Source organism: Dreissena polymorpha, chromosome 2 (genome assembly GCF_020536995.1).
Source record: "Dreissena polymorpha isolate Duluth1 chromosome 2, UMN_Dpol_1.0, whole genome shotgun sequence".
In the NCBI taxonomy this organism is placed as follows: Eukaryota; Metazoa; Mollusca; class Bivalvia; order Myida; family Dreissenidae; genus Dreissena; species Dreissena polymorpha.
Genome location: NC_068356.1, coordinates 147,646,854 through 147,666,008, shown reverse-complemented (window position 1 = coordinate 147,666,008; position 19,155 = coordinate 147,646,854). Strand labels below are relative to the sequence as shown.

At 35.2% G+C, this 19,155-nt stretch overlaps 3 protein-coding genes across 3 annotated transcripts in view; 1 reads left to right on the top strand and 2 right to left on the bottom strand.

Moving 5' to 3' along the window:
- Positions 1–19,155, bottom strand: part of LOC127869375 (uncharacterized) — a 319,605-nt gene that overhangs the window by 152,843 nt on the left and 147,607 nt on the right. The gene's annotated exons all lie outside the window — the stretch shown is intronic.
- The window catches only part of LOC127869376 (uncharacterized), a 161,311-nt gene that overhangs the window by 32,785 nt on the left and 109,371 nt on the right, over positions 1–19,155 (bottom strand). The gene's annotated exons all lie outside the window — the stretch shown is intronic.
- Positions 1–19,155, top strand: part of LOC127870175 (dipeptidyl peptidase 8-like) — a 74,400-nt gene that overhangs the window by 2,214 nt on the left and 53,031 nt on the right. The window contains 6 exon segments of the mRNA XM_052412832.1: positions 415–528; positions 2,902–2,972; positions 3,700–3,781; positions 6,427–6,553; positions 6,902–7,079; positions 7,921–8,032. Coding sequence (XP_052268792.1) covers positions 415–528; positions 2,902–2,972; positions 3,700–3,781; positions 6,427–6,553; positions 6,902–7,079; positions 7,921–8,032 — 684 coding nt within the window.

The following is a 19,155-nucleotide window of genomic DNA, read 5'->3' as shown; positions in this document are numbered from 1 at the left end:
ACATCATATTTTTACACATATTAAGCATAATAAGTTAAATGTAATAAATATAAGCAACACTCTGGAATAACAAGACTTGATGCACGTGAGTAAGGCGTCGTCCATGATAAGCCTGTGTAGTCCGGACAGGCTAATCAGGGACAACACTTTCCACCTAGACTAGAAATTTGTTTAAAACAGAATTATATTTAATGAAAAAATCCACAAAAGCGGAATTATCCTCCCAGATGAGCCTGTGAGGACTGCACAAAGTAATCGTGGACAACACTTTACTCACACCCATATGCAGATTAAACAGGCTTATCAGTGGTGACACACATGCATTAAGCCAAGTTTTCCTAGATGTTAAATATCATATGTTAAATATTTTTCACTCGTTAATCACAGATCACTGACATACTTTATTTCCTGCAGACCAGGCCCGACACAAGGGACATAGATTTTTTGTGGATGTCAGAGAGATCAGGATACCGCCATCTCTATAGGGTCACTTCATCTCTAGCTCACCTTGGGAGACTCAGCAAACAGGTAACTCAGATTGTAGGTGAAGTCATTTTAGCCCGTTTTGGTAAAACGGGGCTTAATGCATGTGCCTAATGTATTGCGTCATTTTAGCCAGTGCAGACAATACTCTCCGTTTTGGGTGGATTTAAGTTGAGACCAGACGTTCTCATACAAAAAAATGCATTAAAGCCAAAAGTGTCGTGCCTGTGAAAAGTGCACAGGCTAATCTGCGATGACACTTTAAGAAAATGCATTAAACCCTGTTTTTCCAGATCAAGGCTCATTTATTTTCCCATAATTATACCTGCATAAACGAGATAAAAAACAAACACATCTGATCAATGTCGTATTAAACAGTGTTGTGACAGCTAACAAGCGCAATTATACTGGTGCTATATTATTAAAATTTAATAATGCCATTTGATGTTTTCAGCCATTTTCTTTTGTTTAGTTTGGATGTTGAAATATGTCTCTGTACCTGAAACTTCTGCTGTATTTTCCAAACAAGGTTGTGCAAGGAATAAATATATTTGATTACTTTATCTTTTATATGGAATAAAAACAAATATATCAAACAAGTAAACCATATTTTGATGCATGAATGAAATTGGTTTAAGAATTCCGGGAAATGGATCTAGGACCTAATCAAATTTGAAAACAACATGATACGAAAAAATGGTTATTTCACCATAAAGTATTAATAAAATATTAAAAAGAGGCAAAACAAACTGAAATGCAGAGTTTTACAAACAAACATCCTGATTCTGTCACAGTTGCAACTATTTATTTCCATGTTTTAAATGACTTTTCCTTTAAAACTTATTTCCATGTAACTACTGACTGACCCATTAATATTTATTCCCATGTCTTCACTGACAGTTCCTTTTACATGTTTTTCTATTTTATCACATACTTTCCCATTAACGCTTATTTCAATGTTATCAATGACTATTCTTTAAACCCACATTTCCCTTTTATTATCACTGACTATCCCTTTAATCCATATTTCCATGTTTTCACTGACGGTCCCATCGACACTTATTTCCATGTTTTAACTGACTGCGGCTTTGGCACTTATTTCCCTGTTTTTACTCCCTGTTCATTTGACACTTGTTTCAATGTTTTAACTCACTGTCCATTTAACACCTATATCCATATTTTAAGTGACCTACCCTTAAACCCATATTTCCATGTTTTCAGTGACTGTCCCTGTAACCCAAATGTCCATGTTTTAGTGACTGTCCCTTTAACCCATATTTACATGTTTTTAGTTACTGACCCTTTAACACAAATTTCCATATTTTCAGTGACTGTCCCTGTAACACTCATTTCCATGTTTTCATTTACCGACCCTTTTACCCATATTTCCATGTTTTCATTTACCGACCATTTTACCCATATTTCCATGTTTTCATTCACCGACCCTTTAACTCATAGTTCCTTGTTTTATGTGACTGTCCCTGTAACACATTTATGCCTTGTGGACTCTCCCATCCTTCTAAATTTGATCAATTTATTTCCAAATTTAGGGATGTCTAGCATGTTTATTTCTTTATTAAGAATATTTCTTATATAAATTATTTTAAGCAAACAGCACAGACTATGATGAGACGCCTCATCATGCGGCGTCTCATCTGGGTCTTCGCTGTCTGTCAAGGCATTTTTGTGTAGACGCTAGGCATACATGGCTTAAACCATATTTCGATGTTTTCAGTGACAGACCATTTAACCCATATTTCGATGTTTTCAGTGACTGTCCCTTTAACCAATATTTCCATGTTTTCAGTGACCAACCCTTTAACCCATATTTCCATGATTTCAGTGACAGACCCTTTATACCACATTTCGATGTGTTCAGTGACCGACCCTTCAACCCATATTTCCATGATTTCAGTGATGTCCTGTGAGAGTGAGGTCACACAGATCACTACTGGGGACTGGGAGTTGTCCTCAAAAGAAGTAGCAGTGGCTTGAAACTTTAATATTTGAACCTGTCTTGTTATTAAGTAATACTGTAAATCATAATTTTTCTTGGGAAATAAATTTTTCGTTGATTTTATGGGTTGACAGATCTTTTTACTCAACAAAATGGGAAAATGAGAATTTTTCATTTTTTTTCAAAATCAAAGAATTTACAGGAACAAATGTGTACATGTCAACTAAAAAGTTATTTGTTAACAACCAGGAAATTTCAGGCAGAAAAATGTTAATTATTTTAAAATGTCTTGTTAACTAACATATTCAAGTTTTTTTTTATGTTGTAAACTAAAATTGATCACCTGTCTTACTGTATTTGTGTCTTCCTTTGTTTACAAATCCTTTTTCTGGAGCACTTTTTAATTTGCAAATGCTTTTATCTGCGTGAGTGGTTTAATAACACATTGTCTTTGTTTTCAGATCTGGGTGGACGAAACACGAGGCCTGATCTACTTCCTGGGACTTAAGAACACTCCACTAGCAACACACCTGTGAGTGATGGACTTTAAACAACGCAGTATAATATTTACAGTGTTGGATTAACTATTTTCAATTTTAAAAAATGCAAGAAGAAGGTAAAAAAAGATATCCTGCCTGCCCCTTGTTTAGCACAATGCTTGACCTTTAGTGACCCAAGGTTTCACTTGTTATCTCCACCAGGACTGGTATTCCAAAGCGAAATCTGAGTTTAAGTTGAATTTTGTGAAACATTCTATTTGGAACCGCATTTGTTAAGCTTTTAAATTGATACAATAAAATTATTTGTTTTTAAATAATTTTGATCAAGGCATTTTAATTTAAATGAACATAAACACAAAAACCCATTTGAGTTTTGTGAAAACATTCTCAGATTTAGTTTTGAAAATGATATATGAAATATGTTGATTTCAATTAACTGATGTATCCAGAATTATAAATATTAGCTCCACTATGGGAACAACAGACTTAATGCATGTTTATAAAATTACGAATCATATTAGCAAGTGCAGTCTACCCACTCTAATCAGGGATGACACTATCCGCTTTTGTGCTATTTTTTTTTTTTTTTTATGAAATCTTTTCTTAGTGTAGGCAGAAAGTGTGGTCCAAGATTTAGCTGTGTGTACAGCAGTCTGCACAGGCTTATTTGGGAAAACACTTTACACACAAGCATTAAATATGTTTACCCAGATGGAGGCTTATATGAAATACAATAATCATTGTATTATTCCTTGCCAGGTATGTAGTCTCCTACCAGACCCCGGGTCCTGTCTACAGACTCACATAGCTTGGGTACACTCACAACGCCACACTGGATAAGGTGAGACAACACATGCAAACATCAGGAGTTATATGAGTCATGTGCTGGGAAAACTGGGCTAAATGCATGTTCAAAACTGTCATGCCAGATTAGCCTGTGCAGTCCTCAAAGGCTTATCCGCATTTATGGAAATCCAGTTGAGTGGAAAGTTTGGCCCCTGAAAAGCCTAATCCGAGGACGACATTTTATGTACATGCATTAAGCCAATTTTTCCCATGAGCTCTTAATAACTTGAGATATATTGAAATAATCCACATCGAGGATCAAACACTAGACCTCCTGATCACATGCTAATGCCATAGCTTACCAACTACGCCATCCTTACCTTCTTAGATAATGCAGCATAATTGACATGACGCCTTAATTATGATCGCTCCGCCCACTAGAATTGATCCACCAATCAGCGATCGATTAATCGGGCGCACTCGTTAGCAACGACCTGTCCGTCTTTTTCTAGACAAGCTACATGTTTAGGTTCACTTTTATTCCAACGAGTTTCTTTTGTTTTCCTCTTTAAAAAAACGATTTAAAATGGTTCAACGGTGTCAATGGGGATTATGTAACTCGGACAATCGATATCCTGAAAGATTAGTTGGTGACATTTAATTTATATCGTTTCAAAAGCCGAAAAGAGATCTTGAGAAGTGTAAGAGATGTATAAATACATGCGGTCGTCACCACGAACAACTGAACGTCAACACTGTCAAAGACAATTATAATATATTTTTATGGGATATACTAGCAGATTTAAATAGTTTATGTTATCGATCTGATTATCACATAATATTTCACTTTTTTAAAAATAGTTTTATCAGTTACTAGGTCAGAAGCGAGGTTCATCTGCATTACTTAGAGAGAAATAAAACCCAGCATGAAGCCTAATTCATGCTGTGTTTTATTACTCTGATAGAAATGCACTTAATCGACATCATACATGTTATTTGAAGGTGACATGTGATATATTATTTTATTAACGGTATCTACACATTTGCACTCATGTGGTGCCACAAATAAACGCTTTTAATCCACACTAGGAGCTCGAATGCCTAGATCTCATTTTTTAAACGAGTTTCGTTTATTTTGTTCGGATTAAAAAACGGAAATGAAATATGTCAAAAACGGTGTAAAAAGGGTTAAGGCAACTCTGACATTTGGTATCCAGAAAGATAAGTTAGATGAATTAAATTTATACCATTTCCAACGCGGCAATGCGGTCTTGACAAGAGCGAGTGGAAGCTTCAAGAATTACCGAGATCCCCTTTATAGAACATTAATTTATTTCACAACCTTGAAATGTCATATAAGCAATAACTAAGCGTTATAAAGTATGTATTATGTCACGTGTGCATGTAAAATAATTGAAATTTTGGTACCCAATTCGTGTAACTTTACGAAATCCCCGTTAAAAATCGCGTTTCTGTGTGTGTCAGAAAGACGTATCGATAAATGCTATTGTAAAAGAGTTATTATTACTGATATTAGTTAACCAATAAATACGGTAACTTCGGGGAAGTCGGTACCTGCGCGAGCGTCTGATATTGGTAGCCTTATTGATTTATAATAGCCTGACCCTATTCCATTTCGTTCAACTCTAATTTTATATCAGACAATGTCCAAACTTACTGTGTTGTTTTTGCGCTTTAAATTATAGTGATTGATAAATGTCCCATAAGCAATGTTTAATATGATTAATATAACTTTTATACGCACTAACATATGGGATTGAGGTACCCACCCGGCGTCAGAAAGCGCGTAAAACTTCACCGAATTCTCAGTTATAAATCGCTATTTCGTGTCATATACACGGGTAGGAGGGAATGTTTCGGTGATAATTCTGTTAATAACACGGGTAAATACCGGTGAAGTGTTAATTTATTGCAAATACCACCATTACACGTAATAACGGGTTCGATTTCGGTAAGCGCGCAAGCGTTTGAAAGCGTTTTTAATGTACCGATTTACCCGTTATAAATAGCTGATGTTCTCTTTAATCTCTTTATATTTTTTGCATTTGCAGAATAACTAAATGGCAGCAACCCCTTTACAAGTGTAATATGGTGTTAAACAAGTCCATAAAATCATCCGGAATATCTCGTAAATCTATATGCAGTCTATAGGCAAAGAAGCCATTTTGGTGTTAGCTTGTCAAGGTTTTCTTCTCTTCCCGCTGAGCCACGTGATTAAGTTGGCGGAGCGATCACTGATCACTGGCGTCATGTCAATTGGTGGCATAGAAATATGTACAGTACAATAGGCAGTGAAGCACTTGTTGATCTTGAGCTTTATCATATATAACATCATTTTTTATTCCTTCTGGAATGAATTAGAATGGGGTTTACTAGATTCATCTTAGATATCTGTTAGTCCGTCTGCCCTTGTTGCAGTTCCCCTAGCCGCGTGCACGCCCAGCCGTTCATTTGTCTATCAGTTTGTAAAGTAAAACTTGTCTGACCAAGTACTCCGACACATTTCAATGTTTATTTTTCCTCATTTTATAAAGTTTTTCAATTTTTATTAGCCTTCTTTAAAGTTTTAAATTGAAATAATATAAAATGTGTATAACAGTACAATAACAATTCACTTCTTACTACATCAAGTTGTTCCTCACTGCTTTAGTTCTTGTTGCTGCGTATAGTCCCTTTCAGGCGTGCTCCATTTTTGTGACAGTGTTCAGCGCTGTGAACTCAGCTCCACAGTCTGCTCTGTACAGAATAGAGATCTCACCCCAGTCTGTACAGACTCAACGCCTGACCATTATCACATTATCCACAGGTAAGTAGTCAGGGTCCTATAATTCAATGTATTGTTGTGTTTAGTATTTGAAACAATTTTATTTTAACTTCAAAAAGCACACAGGCTTATCAGGGCCAACAGTTTCTTCCTTAACTTGATTTTTGCTTAAAAGAGAGTGATTTTAACAATACATTCCATACATGCGGGTTGTGTCGTCCAGGCTAAAGTGGGACAACAATTTATACACATGCATTAAGCCCCATTTATCCAGAGCATGGTTTATTTTCATTATTGTTGTTAATTGCCTCCAGATGAAAGCAATTTTAATTATTAACGTTAATTGCCTTCAAACAAATACTTGAATGAGTATTGTTAATTGGTTTTCAGACTTCCCTGACTACAGCTACCCAGAGATGTTCAACTACAAGAGCAAGTCAGGCCACACAATGTATGGGATGTACTACCGGCCCCACAATTACCAGCAAGGGGTCAAGTACCCCACAGTGCTGTTTGTGTATGGAGGACCGCATGCACAGCTGGTGACCAACTCCTTCAAAGGGCTCAAGTAAGGAAACAGTTTGACTTATATCGTATATAATATGAAAACAAGGGTCTAAAGTAAGGAAACAGTTTGACTTGTTCAGTATTTAATATGAATACAAGGGTCTTAAGTAAGGAAACAGTTTGACTTGTACAGTATTCAAATCAAAACAAGGGACTCTAGTGAGGAAAGAGATTGACTTGTATAGTATTAAATATGAATACAAGGGTAAGAAAACAGTTTGCCTTTTACAGTATTTAATATAAAAACAAGGGGCTCTAATCAGGAAACAGTTTCACTTATATCGTATTTAATATGAAAACAAGGGACTCGAGTGAGGAAAGAGATTGACTTGTACAGTATTTAATATGAAAACAAGGGTCTAAAGTAAGGAAACAGTTTGACTTTTACAGTATTTAATATGAAAACAAGGGACTCATGTGAGGAAACAGTTTGACTTGTACAGTATTTAACATGAAAACAAGGGTAAAAAAACAGTTTGCGTTGTACAGTATTTTATATGAAAACAAGGGTCTTAAGTGAGGAAACAGTTTGACTTGTATAGTATTTAATATGAAACAAAGGGGCCTTAGTAAGGACACAAATGTACTTGTACAGTATTTTATATGAAACAAAGGGGCTTAAATGAGGAAACATATTGACTTGTATAGTATTAAATATGAAAACAAGGGATTGAAGTAAGGTAACAGTTGTACTTGTATAGTATGAGCCGTGTAATAAAATAATAGCGATGCGCTCAATTTTGTTTTCCCTGTAACTGCACAGGCTAATCTAGCAGGACACTTTATTCATAAGCATTCAGTCCATTTTACTTGAGCAAGGTTCAAATATGTTTCTATTTCAGGAATGTACGACTACACACACTCGCGGCGGAAGGTTTTGTTGTTGTCATTATTGATGGTAGAGGCTCGTGTAGTCGAGGGATCAAGTTTGAAAGCCATATTAAAAACAGACGGGTATGTAACCAATTCGATTAGAGGTACTGGAAACTCATTATTCTTGGGGCATACATTTTTGTTGGTTTGGTGGGTTGACCAATCAATGAATTAAACCAAATCACATGATTTTAACACAATCACATAAATTAAACGCAATCACATGAATTTCACACAATCACATGAATTTAACACAATCACATGAAACACAACACATTAATTTAACACAATCACATTGGAAAATAACATATATGCAATCACATAAATTTAACACAATCACATGAATTTAAAACAACACATGAATTTAACACAAACACATTGAAAAATAACTTTTACGCATTTATCTTTTTTTTCTCAACATAAAAAATAGGCAAATGTGTGTGTGCGACAAAAAGTCAATTAAAAAAACAACTCAAAATTTCATGCAAACGAATATAAATGATGTTACTGTATTTGCAGTTATTTTCAGAGTCTCTGATTAACAAGGGCATGGTACCAGATATGTCAAAGTGAACAGAAGTACCCCATCTTCCCACATTAAGATATAATAATTATGTTCGCCTCGAAGTTTTAACTTGTATTATCATTTTTGTTGATGTGGTTTTAATTGAATCTAATTATTCATTTGTTTTTGCTCACTGTAAGTATACATGATTGCTATTTTATAGAATGATAAGTATAGTAATCAAATAACTCTTAAAAAGTGTAAAAGTGTAGATTTTGATATGTCTAACTATGGATGTCTCAAAATCATTTGTTCAGCGAGACAACAACATGAAGCTGGGGACGTGGATTTTGAGATAGTTACGCTGGAGTCTTGTACGTTGAAATAATTAAGTTCCACTAAAGTGATAGACTTTTAAGATACACCATTTGTGCTAACATCTTGCACTTTGAGATAATGAAGTTCAGTTGGAGTCTTAGACTCTTAGATAATGAAGTTCAGCTGGAGTCTTGGACTGAGATAATGAAGTTTAGCTGGAGTCATGGACTGAGATAATGAAGTGCAGCTGCAGTCTTGGACTTTGAGATAATGAAGTTCAGCTGGAGTCGTGCACTTTGAGATAACGACGTTCAGCTGGAGTGTTGGACTGAGATAACAAAGTGCAGTTGGAGTCTTGGACTTTGAGATAAAGAAGTTTAGCTGGAGTCTTGGACTTTGAGATAACGAAGTTCAGCTGGATTGTTGGACTTAGAGATTACAAATTTCAGTTAGAGTTTTGGGCTTTGTAGAGCAGCTTGTGTCGTGCGTATACTTAAGTGCTTCTGCAATTTAGAAGCCTAACGACTACCAGTCTGTAACTGTATGTTGGATTTCAATGCCTAACATAGATGAAAAACAGATGAAAGGCCAACAATTTCTCATTGCTTATTTAGACTGAACTTCATCTTAAGTTAAGATTTAAGTATGATCATTATGAATCCTAGCCCCAGTCTGGTGTCTGACCTCAGAGTACTACATAAACTTAGCTAAATGGCTTGCATATAGTACAGACTGAAGTCAACTTAAGGTTGCATAATCAAGATCATGATTTATTTGTGTTACCATGGTCACCATGTGTGTTACCATGGTCACTGTGTGTTCATCGTTTCAGGGCACTACAGAGATAGAGAATCAAGTGGAGGGTTTACAATAGCAATACAAGGGTGGTCTTATGGTATGTTGCCTCACTGTTTGCAATTCACGGATGGTCTTATGTTGTGTTGCCTCACTGTTAGCAATACACGGATGGTCTTACGTTATATTGACTCAGTGTTAGCAATACACGGATGGTCTTATGCTTTTTCGCCTCACTGTTAGCAATACACGGATGGTCTTACGGTATGTTGACGAGCTGTTCTTATGTCTTGACTTGATTGGTATCATCTCTATATAGGACTAAAACTATGTTTGTTTCCATTTACTGGACTTCTCTATGTCATTGTTTTGAATATATTGCACTTATATTTTATTTCTTTGTACAAAATGCAACTATTGAAAAGCTATAATCAAACTTAATAATAAAAAAATGGTCAAACTCAATAAGCACTAGAATTTGGTCATTTTGAATTGTACGTTGGTTAAATTAAAAATATTAATGTTTGGCAGAAGTGTCTCTATACAGTTAGTACTTTAATCCGGATACGCCCGAAATATGTTTGAATGATTAATAATTATGGTACTGATTGATGCACAATCACGCCTCTAAAATATGTTATATTTAACGAGAATGTATACAGTTTTGTTTAAGCTGCTTAGTCTTGTTTGAATTTTCCAAGTTTTGGGGTTGAAATAAAAACAGTATCATAGATAAAGCATGCGTTACTAATACAATATGGAATAACAATACAAAGAAAATATAATTAAGGCACAAATGACCATAAACCCTTCCTACAAAATTAATTTACTATTTGATCTTATTGTTTGCGTTTTTTTGGAATTACATCTATTTCGAAAGTGTCTGGATTTAGGAACTCTACTGTTGTTATTAAAGACATGGTACAGGACTTTGTCTAATGGATCGTTCATTTACTCTAAGTTGGCAGTTTTCACTAATATTTTGACAAAAGCTTAGCAATAAACAGAACTTCTCTTGTCTTACTTCTTTAATGTTTTGTTTGATTCAGTGATCCGCAGAAATTTGTTACAAAAACAGCAACTTTATCTTCATCAAGGTACTTCTCTAGTGTTGAATACTTACTTACTGGGACTGTCTTGTTTCCGATTATTTCTTCAAAATGAGTCTTGCTATGGGAAAATGGGTCTTAATGCATGTGCATAAATTCTCTGCTCATTTGAGCCTGCGCACTTTCTGCCGACGCTGATTTTCGTTGTTTAGAAGTGACTTCCTTTAAATGAAAAAATATACAAAAGCAGAAAGTGTCATCCCTTATTAGCCAATGCAGTATTTAAGTTGGTCAATAAACGAAGATGATATCTTCTAAATATCAGATATTGCCAAACACAATAAAAGTGTTGCTTACATTCCTTCCAGGTGGCTACCTCTCCTTAATGGGCCTGGCTCAGAGGCCGGATATATTCAAGGTCAGTGCCCTAAATCAATGTCAAACCTCTTCATACATCACTTTATAAATCATTGAATACATCACTTTGTATATCACTGCATATATCAGTTTATGCATCCCTTTATTTATCATTGAATACATCACTGTATACAGCACTTTGTATAACACTCTATAATCCCTTTGTACATACCTTAATACATCACTTTGTGAATCACTTTATACATCATCTGATACCTTCTTTTATACATCACTCTATGCAAAACTCCATACAACAGTTTATAGATCACTTTATGTATCACTGTATACATCACTTGATGATCACTCTATGTATCACTTCATAACATATACTAAATAAATCATATCACTTTATGTTGTGATTATTCTTTATGTTTATAATAATATTTTTGTTGCATGTCATCTTGCATGAGCTTGGAAATTCTTGAAAATATTGGTAGCCATTACTTTACTATAAGTATTATGTTTGAAGTATTTGTCTGTTAATGGAGCATATTTGAATACTGAATAATTAAATGTATATGGGCCTCATTCTGGGAAAATGTGGCTTAATACATGTGAGTAAATTGTCGTCTAAGAATAGCCTGTACAGTCCACACAGGCTTATAAAGGACAATATCTGCTTTTATAGTTTTTTGTTTTAAAGGAAGTCTCTTCTTAGCGAAAATCCAATTTAGGCGGACTGCACAGGCTAATCTGGGACGACACTTTACACACATGCATTGAGCTCTTTTTTATTAGAGTGTCGCTATATTATATACATATTATACAGGTATTGACCAATTGGCTGTTCAATTTGATGTTTGTATTCCACAGGTGTCTATAGCGGGTGCCCCGGTTGTAGACTGGCACCTGTACGACACTGGATACACGGAGCGGTACATGGACCTGCCCACTATCAACCTGTATGGGTATCACCGTGGCAACGTGCTCACATATGTAGACAGCTTACCGGAAGAGTATGTACTGCTGTGATAGACATAAAATCTGCACACACACACACAAATGTTTGCGTTTTATGACAATTCGACCAAACTTAAGAAGTGAACATTATGAAAATGGAAAACATTTGTACCTTTTTTATACCTCCCGACTTATGAGCCTGTAGAAGAATGACTAAATTTTTACAATAGTGTAAACTCTTGATAAGGTTGTAAGATGTTCGTCCGTTTCTTTACCAGTTAACACAAGGCTTGTGTTTCTTAAGAAAAAACGATACAAAAATGTATCATACCACCGTATTGATATCTGCCTGATATAACTTTGCCTGATATATTTTTTATATCATGGTCAACAGGAAGTATCAATCATGTGTGGAGGATGGTCATATTACTCGGAATCAAGTATAAAGTAATGATTTTAGTAAAATCTAATCAGATTCAACATAAAAAACAATTTGATACCAAGATGTAATATATTTTAAACACAAAATGCAACAAAAACAGCAAAAAAACTATTGTTTACAAATATTAAGTGCGCTCTCCTGACGTCATTATTAACACGTCAAACGACAATTGAAAGTCATATTCTTTCCTGCTAAAACTGAAGTTGTTTTTAGCAATGTATTCATTATTTCTTTAAAATCGGGGACGTTGAGATATGATTAACAGAAAAACAGCTTACTGCCTGATCTTTTTGTAATGTATCAGGCTCGGCAGTAATAAAATAACGTCTCGGCAAGCCTCGCCGTTATATAAAGATCAGGCAGTAACCTGTTATTCTCTATACACCATACCTGTTTGCTGATACCGGCCTGATACAAAGGTGTCTGGTATAATTATGTATATCAGGTCAGTAGGTGGTTATATCTGTCAATGTTTGGATCTGAATCAAATATAAAGTATTTACGTATTTGTAGAAATAAATCGGTTTCAACAATGCAAACAATTTCCTACAGAGATTTAGGATATTTTATACTCAAACGTCATGAAGCATATTCCTTATTGCCAAAAACTGTTGTAGAGATTATATTTCAATACTTGTTTTAAAACTTTGTGCGTAGAGGTATGATAAACAGAAAAGCAGGTTTCTTCCCTTTTGTTTTGTGATACAACAGGATAAGAATTAATTATAAGCCCCACCTGATGTGTAAGACAACGATAGCTTGTTATTCTCTATGTCTCATACTAGTTACTCAATTTCTGACATAATTACATAAAATAGAAATCCAACGGCATCCCATTTCCCATCTTATGTTCACATGTATCTTTGATAACATGCTAGTGCATGTTGTTCTGTGAGAATCGTCTACTCATCGTTCATGTCATCAGTGAAAATCGTCTACTGATTGTTCATGTTTTTCAGTGAGAATCGTCTACTGATGGTTCATGTTTTCAGTGAGAATCGTCTATTGATCGTTCATGTTCTCAGTGAAAATCGTCTACTGATAGTTCATGTTTTCAATGAGAATCGTCTATGTTCGTTCATGTTTTCACTAAGAATCGTCTACTCATCGTTCATGTTCTCAGTGAAAATCGTCTACTGATTGTTCATGATTACAGCAAGAATCGTCTACTGATCTTTCATGTTTTCGGTGAGAATCGTCAACTGATTGTTTATGTTTTCATTGAGAATTGTCAACTGATTGTTTATGTTTTCGGTGAGAATCGTCAACTGATTGTTTATGTTTTCATTGAGAATTGTCTACTGATTGTTTATGTTTTCATTGAGTATCGTCTACTGATTGTTTATGTTTTCATTGAGAATTGTCTACTGATTGTTCAAACAAGGCAAACAATTTCATTTCTAAGATGTAGTATATTTTATACTCTAACGTCATGAACATATTCAGGACTTCCAAAACTGAAAAGTCGTAGCGATCATATTTTTATATTTATTAATAATATGCGTAGAAGTATGATAGGAAAGCAGGTTACTTCCCTTTTCTTGTGTAATATAATAGGTCATGAATAAATTCTAAGCCCCACCTGATGTACGATAGCCTATTATTCTCTATATCTCGTACTAAGGGACACAATTTCTGACAGTATTACATAAAATAGAAATCCAGCTGCATCCCATTTCCCATCTTATATACACATGTATCTTTGATAACATACTAGTGCATGTTTTCAGTGAGAATTATCTACTTATCGTTTATGTTTTCACTGAGAATCGTCTACTGATCGTTCATATTTTCAGTTAGAACCGTCTACTGAGCGTTCATATTTTCAGCAAGAATCGTCTACTGATCATTCATGTTTTCAGCGAGAATCGTCTTCTGATCGTTCATATTTTCAGCGAGAATCGTCTACCGATCGTTCATGTTTTCAGTGAGAATTGTATACTGATCGTTCATTTTTTCAGTGAGAACCGTCTACTGATCGTTCATGTTTTCAGTGAGAATCGTCTACTGATCGTTCATGTTTTCAGTGAGAATCATATACTGATCGTTCATATTTTCACAGAGAATCATCTACTGATCGTTCTTGTTTCCAGTGAGAATCGTCTACTGATAATTCATATTTTCAGGGAGAATCGTCTACTGATCGTTCATGTTTTCAGTGAGAATCGTATACTGATCTTTCATGTTTTCAGCGAGAATCGTTTACTGATCGTTCATGTTTTCAGTGAGAATTGTATACTTATCATTCATTTTGTCAGTGAAAATCATCTACTGATCGTTCATGTTTTCAGTGAGAATCGTCTACTGATAATTCATGTTTTCAAGGAGAATCGTCTACTGATCGATCATGTTTTCATTGAGAATTGTCTACTGATTGTTCATGTTTTCAGTGAGAATCATCTACTGATCGTTCATGTTTCCAGTGATAATCATCTACTGATTGTTCATGTTTTCAGTGAGAATCGTCTACTGATCGATCATGTTTTCATTGAGAATTGTCTACTGATCGATCATGTTTTCAGTGAGAATGGTCTACTGATTGTTCATGTTTTCATTGAGAATCATCTGCTGATCGTTCATGTGTTCAGTGATAATCATCTACTGATCGTTCATGTTTTCAGTGAGAATCGTCTACTGATCGTTCATGTTTTCATTGAGAATTGTCTACTGATTGTTCATGTTTTCAATGAGAATCGTCTACTAATCGTTCATGTTTCAAGTGATAATCATCTACTCAAATCATCTGCTGATCGTTCATGTTTTTCAGTGAGAATCATCCACTGATCGTTCCTGTTTTCAGTGAGAATCGTCTAATGATCGTGCATGGTCTGATGGATGAAAATGTCCACTTCCTACACACAAGCAAACTGGTGAACGCTCTCGTGAAGGCCTGCAAACCACACACTCTACAGGTGAGTGGCAGGGGTCAGTTGTCATGGAGGACTGAAAATAGTCTTTAGTTGTATACTCGGGTCTAGTTGTCAATTAGCTCACAAGTACTGTCATAAGTGGTCATATAGCTCACTAGTTAAGTCTTACCTTATACAATGACTCATTAGTACTGTTACGTTTTGTAAGCACTCAACAGGTTTAGTGGTCAGAAAAATAATGAGTTACAACATAAGCATTCTGAAGTACTCTGTCGTTAAGTGGTTCAAAAGCTTTATATTTTTCTCATTTTCAACTATTTATTTCTCATTAACAACTCTATAGTATTATTTTATCTTTGTTGTGTTATTTTGCTCCTTTATAAACATTAGCCTTTTAAGTTTGTTATCTCAAATAAAAGTTTTAAAAAACACCATTCCATTTATTTTGCAAAAACTGATTAAAATGTGTTTAACCAACTTCATTTCATGTCAGCCATATATTTGTTCCGCAATCTGTTAAAACAGGGCTTAATACATTTGCGTAAAGTATTTCCAGAATAACCTGTACATTATGCAAAGGCTAACCTGGAACTATTATTTCCGCTGTTATGGAATTTTTCGTTTTAATGAACTCTATTCAAAACAAAAATCCAGTCTATGTGGACAGTGTCTGCCTGTGTGGACTGAACAGGCTAATCTGGGATGACACATTACGCATATGCATTATACCCCTATACTTAATAGGCTAATCTGGGATGACACATTACGCACATGCATTATACCCCTATACTTAATAGGCTAATCTGGGATGACACTTTACGCACATGCATTATACCCATATACTTAATAGGCTAATCTGGGATGACACATTACGCACATGCATTATACCATATACTTAATAGGCTAATCTGGGATGACACTTTACGCACATGCATTATACCATATACTTAATAGGCTAATCTGGCACGACACTTAACCGGCATGCATTAACTGCGGCTTTCCCAGAGCTAGTCTCATTGTATATTTCAGTTGTATCCCAATGAGAGACATGGCATCAGAAGTCATGAGGCGTCTGAACACTACCGTGTCCTGGTGCTCAACTTCCTTAAGCACAACTTGTGATATGTACAAATAACTTAGAAGAGTAGTCCTGGATACACAGTACAGAACACGCAGAGTGGTGATGGAAACCTTTGGTACAACATGAAAAAAAACAAGTTGTCATGGAAACACAGTTCAGAACACTTCATGCACAGTACAGAGTGTGACAAACAGAGTAGTTAATGAAACTCTTTCAGTGTATTGGTTAATGTAAGAGTAGATTAGAAAACTTTTTACCGCAGAAAAACACTTTGTTACAAATGGAATCTGTACTATGCAGCCATCGTTACACCAAAATTAAAACCAGTACAATTCACACTGTCTCACACTCAGCTTTAGAATGTTAACTGATTTGTAGTGTACATTAATAATTGGGCCGTGCTCTGTAAAAAAGGGGGTTTAATGCATGTGCGTAAAATAACTTCCCAGATAAGCCTGTGCAGTCTGCACAGGCTAATCAGGGACGACTATTACCGACTAAACTTGATTTTTTCTAAGGAGAGACTTTCTTTAAACTTAAAATATAAAAGCAGAAAGTTCCTTCCCTGATTAGCCTGTGCAGACTGAAGACTTGGACAGCACTTTACACACATGCATTAAACCCCTTTGTCACAGAGCACAGTCATGTATAGTGGGTAAACACATGCTAATTAATTTATTCTATGCAACAATGATATATTGAATGCATGTACTCATAAATAAGACACAATTTTGTTGGTTTTTATGTTGATTTGGTAAAATCAAGATATTTATCTATTATCATACATTGATGTTGATTTTACCAACTTATTGTATCTATTGTTGGCACCTTTTTTAGCAATGAGATTTTTAGTTGAATATGTTGTAAGTTGTAAATATGTCTGAGAGATAGGTTTAGTTTTACTTGTTCAGTACCGTAGTGGCATACATAAATAAATAAAAACTATCAACTTGATGGTGGATACATATGTTTGTGCTAGTGGTATTGGAATATAGCCGTCGCTTTGTCCGATTGCCTGAATACCAGTACTATTTTGGCTGCTTGTTTGTCTGATAACATATGATATGAAATGAAAAGGTGACAACCATACATTTTCTATTAATACTTCTGCATGTACAAATAGAGAATGTACGGTTGATACTACGATATCTAAGAAACCACGATTGCTGCATGTATAAATAGTGAATGTTAGGTTGATACTACGATATCTAAGAACCCACGATTGCTGGATGTATAAATTGAGAATGCAAGGCTGATATTGCGATATCTAAGAAACCACGATTGCTGCATTTATAAATAGTGAATGTTTGGTTGATATTGCGGTATCTAACAACCCACGAATGCTGGATGTATAAATAGAGAATGTAGGGTTGATATTGCGATGAATCCCGGACAATCGCTCCTACGGACAATCGCTCATACGCTAAATTTGAAAGGGTCAACAGGCGCTCCTACGATGTTTTGGCAGGGCGGACAGTCGCTCCTACGATGTTTTTACAGGGCGGACAGTCGCTCCAACATTATTTTGCAAACCAAACAATCGCTCCTACATTTTTAATATCTAAGAACCCACGATTGCTGGATGTATAAATTGAGGATGTAAGGTTGCTGAATGTATGACTACAGAATGTAATGTTGATAGTGGGATATCTAAGAACCCACGATTTATGGATGTATAAATAAATAATGTACGGCTGATATTTCGATATCTAGGAACACACATTTACTGGATGTATAAATAGAGAATGTAAGATTGATATTACGATATCTATAAAACCACGATTGCTTGATGTATATAAAGAGAATGTAAGGTTGAAGAACCAAAGATTGGTGGTTGTATAAATAGAAAATTTAAGGTTGATAATGTGATTTCTAAGAACTGACTTGATAAGTCAAAACTGTTAAAAAGCAACGAACCCGCTACCGAGAAAGCCATATAGTTTGGCGATCATGGTTAAAGGCTTGACTAAACATTTGAGGATCGTGGGCTCGATTCCCGTCCCGGTGTGTTGTGATTGTCATTGACATTATTTGTACGTCCATTCTTCCCTTACCTGTGATTCATCTAGGGCAGTGTTCAATTTCTGGCGTAAGTATTTGCACTTAGAAGTAATAAACCAACTTACACAGGACACGTGTAAACAGTTTAACAGACCGCTGTGATAGGAATGCAATATTTTTGAACACGGCGGAAAATTCTTCAAACAAAAAAAAACTAACAAACAAATCCATGGTATGCTTAGGACCATGTTTTGACCTTCTACCTTGTGGCATGTGTCTTTAAACGCAATTCTACGAACAAACGTATGGCCAGAACCTCTACACGATGTTTTTAAGATTATTTTCTCAGATGTACAATATGTGTTGGGGTCACCGCCTTGGACGTTAAATACACAACGTAGAGAAACTGTCACATCATACACTTAAGTAAATAAACATTTAACATAATATTTAGCATCGCAATTCTTATAAAAGGATTAAACGACATCTATTAAATTAATGTAATTGAATTACTCAAATGTTGAATATTCATCATAACGACAGAAATGCACGGAACATCATGTATTAAATATAGAGATGCAAGCGGTTACACAAATCATTACCCGGTAAACCTTTTGCCGTAACCGGTTGGTAACCGGTTAACCGAAACTCCTTAAGTGGTTCAAATGTTAAAGTTAACGTAAATAATGTCATACCGCTCCTACCTCTACTCTCTATAAAACGGAAGTAATTTGAGAGCGCTTGTGTTGATAACATGTCTGTTTCTTAATACCATGTATTGTAACATTTATTTTAATAATTTTGTAAATGTTTGCTATATATTGTA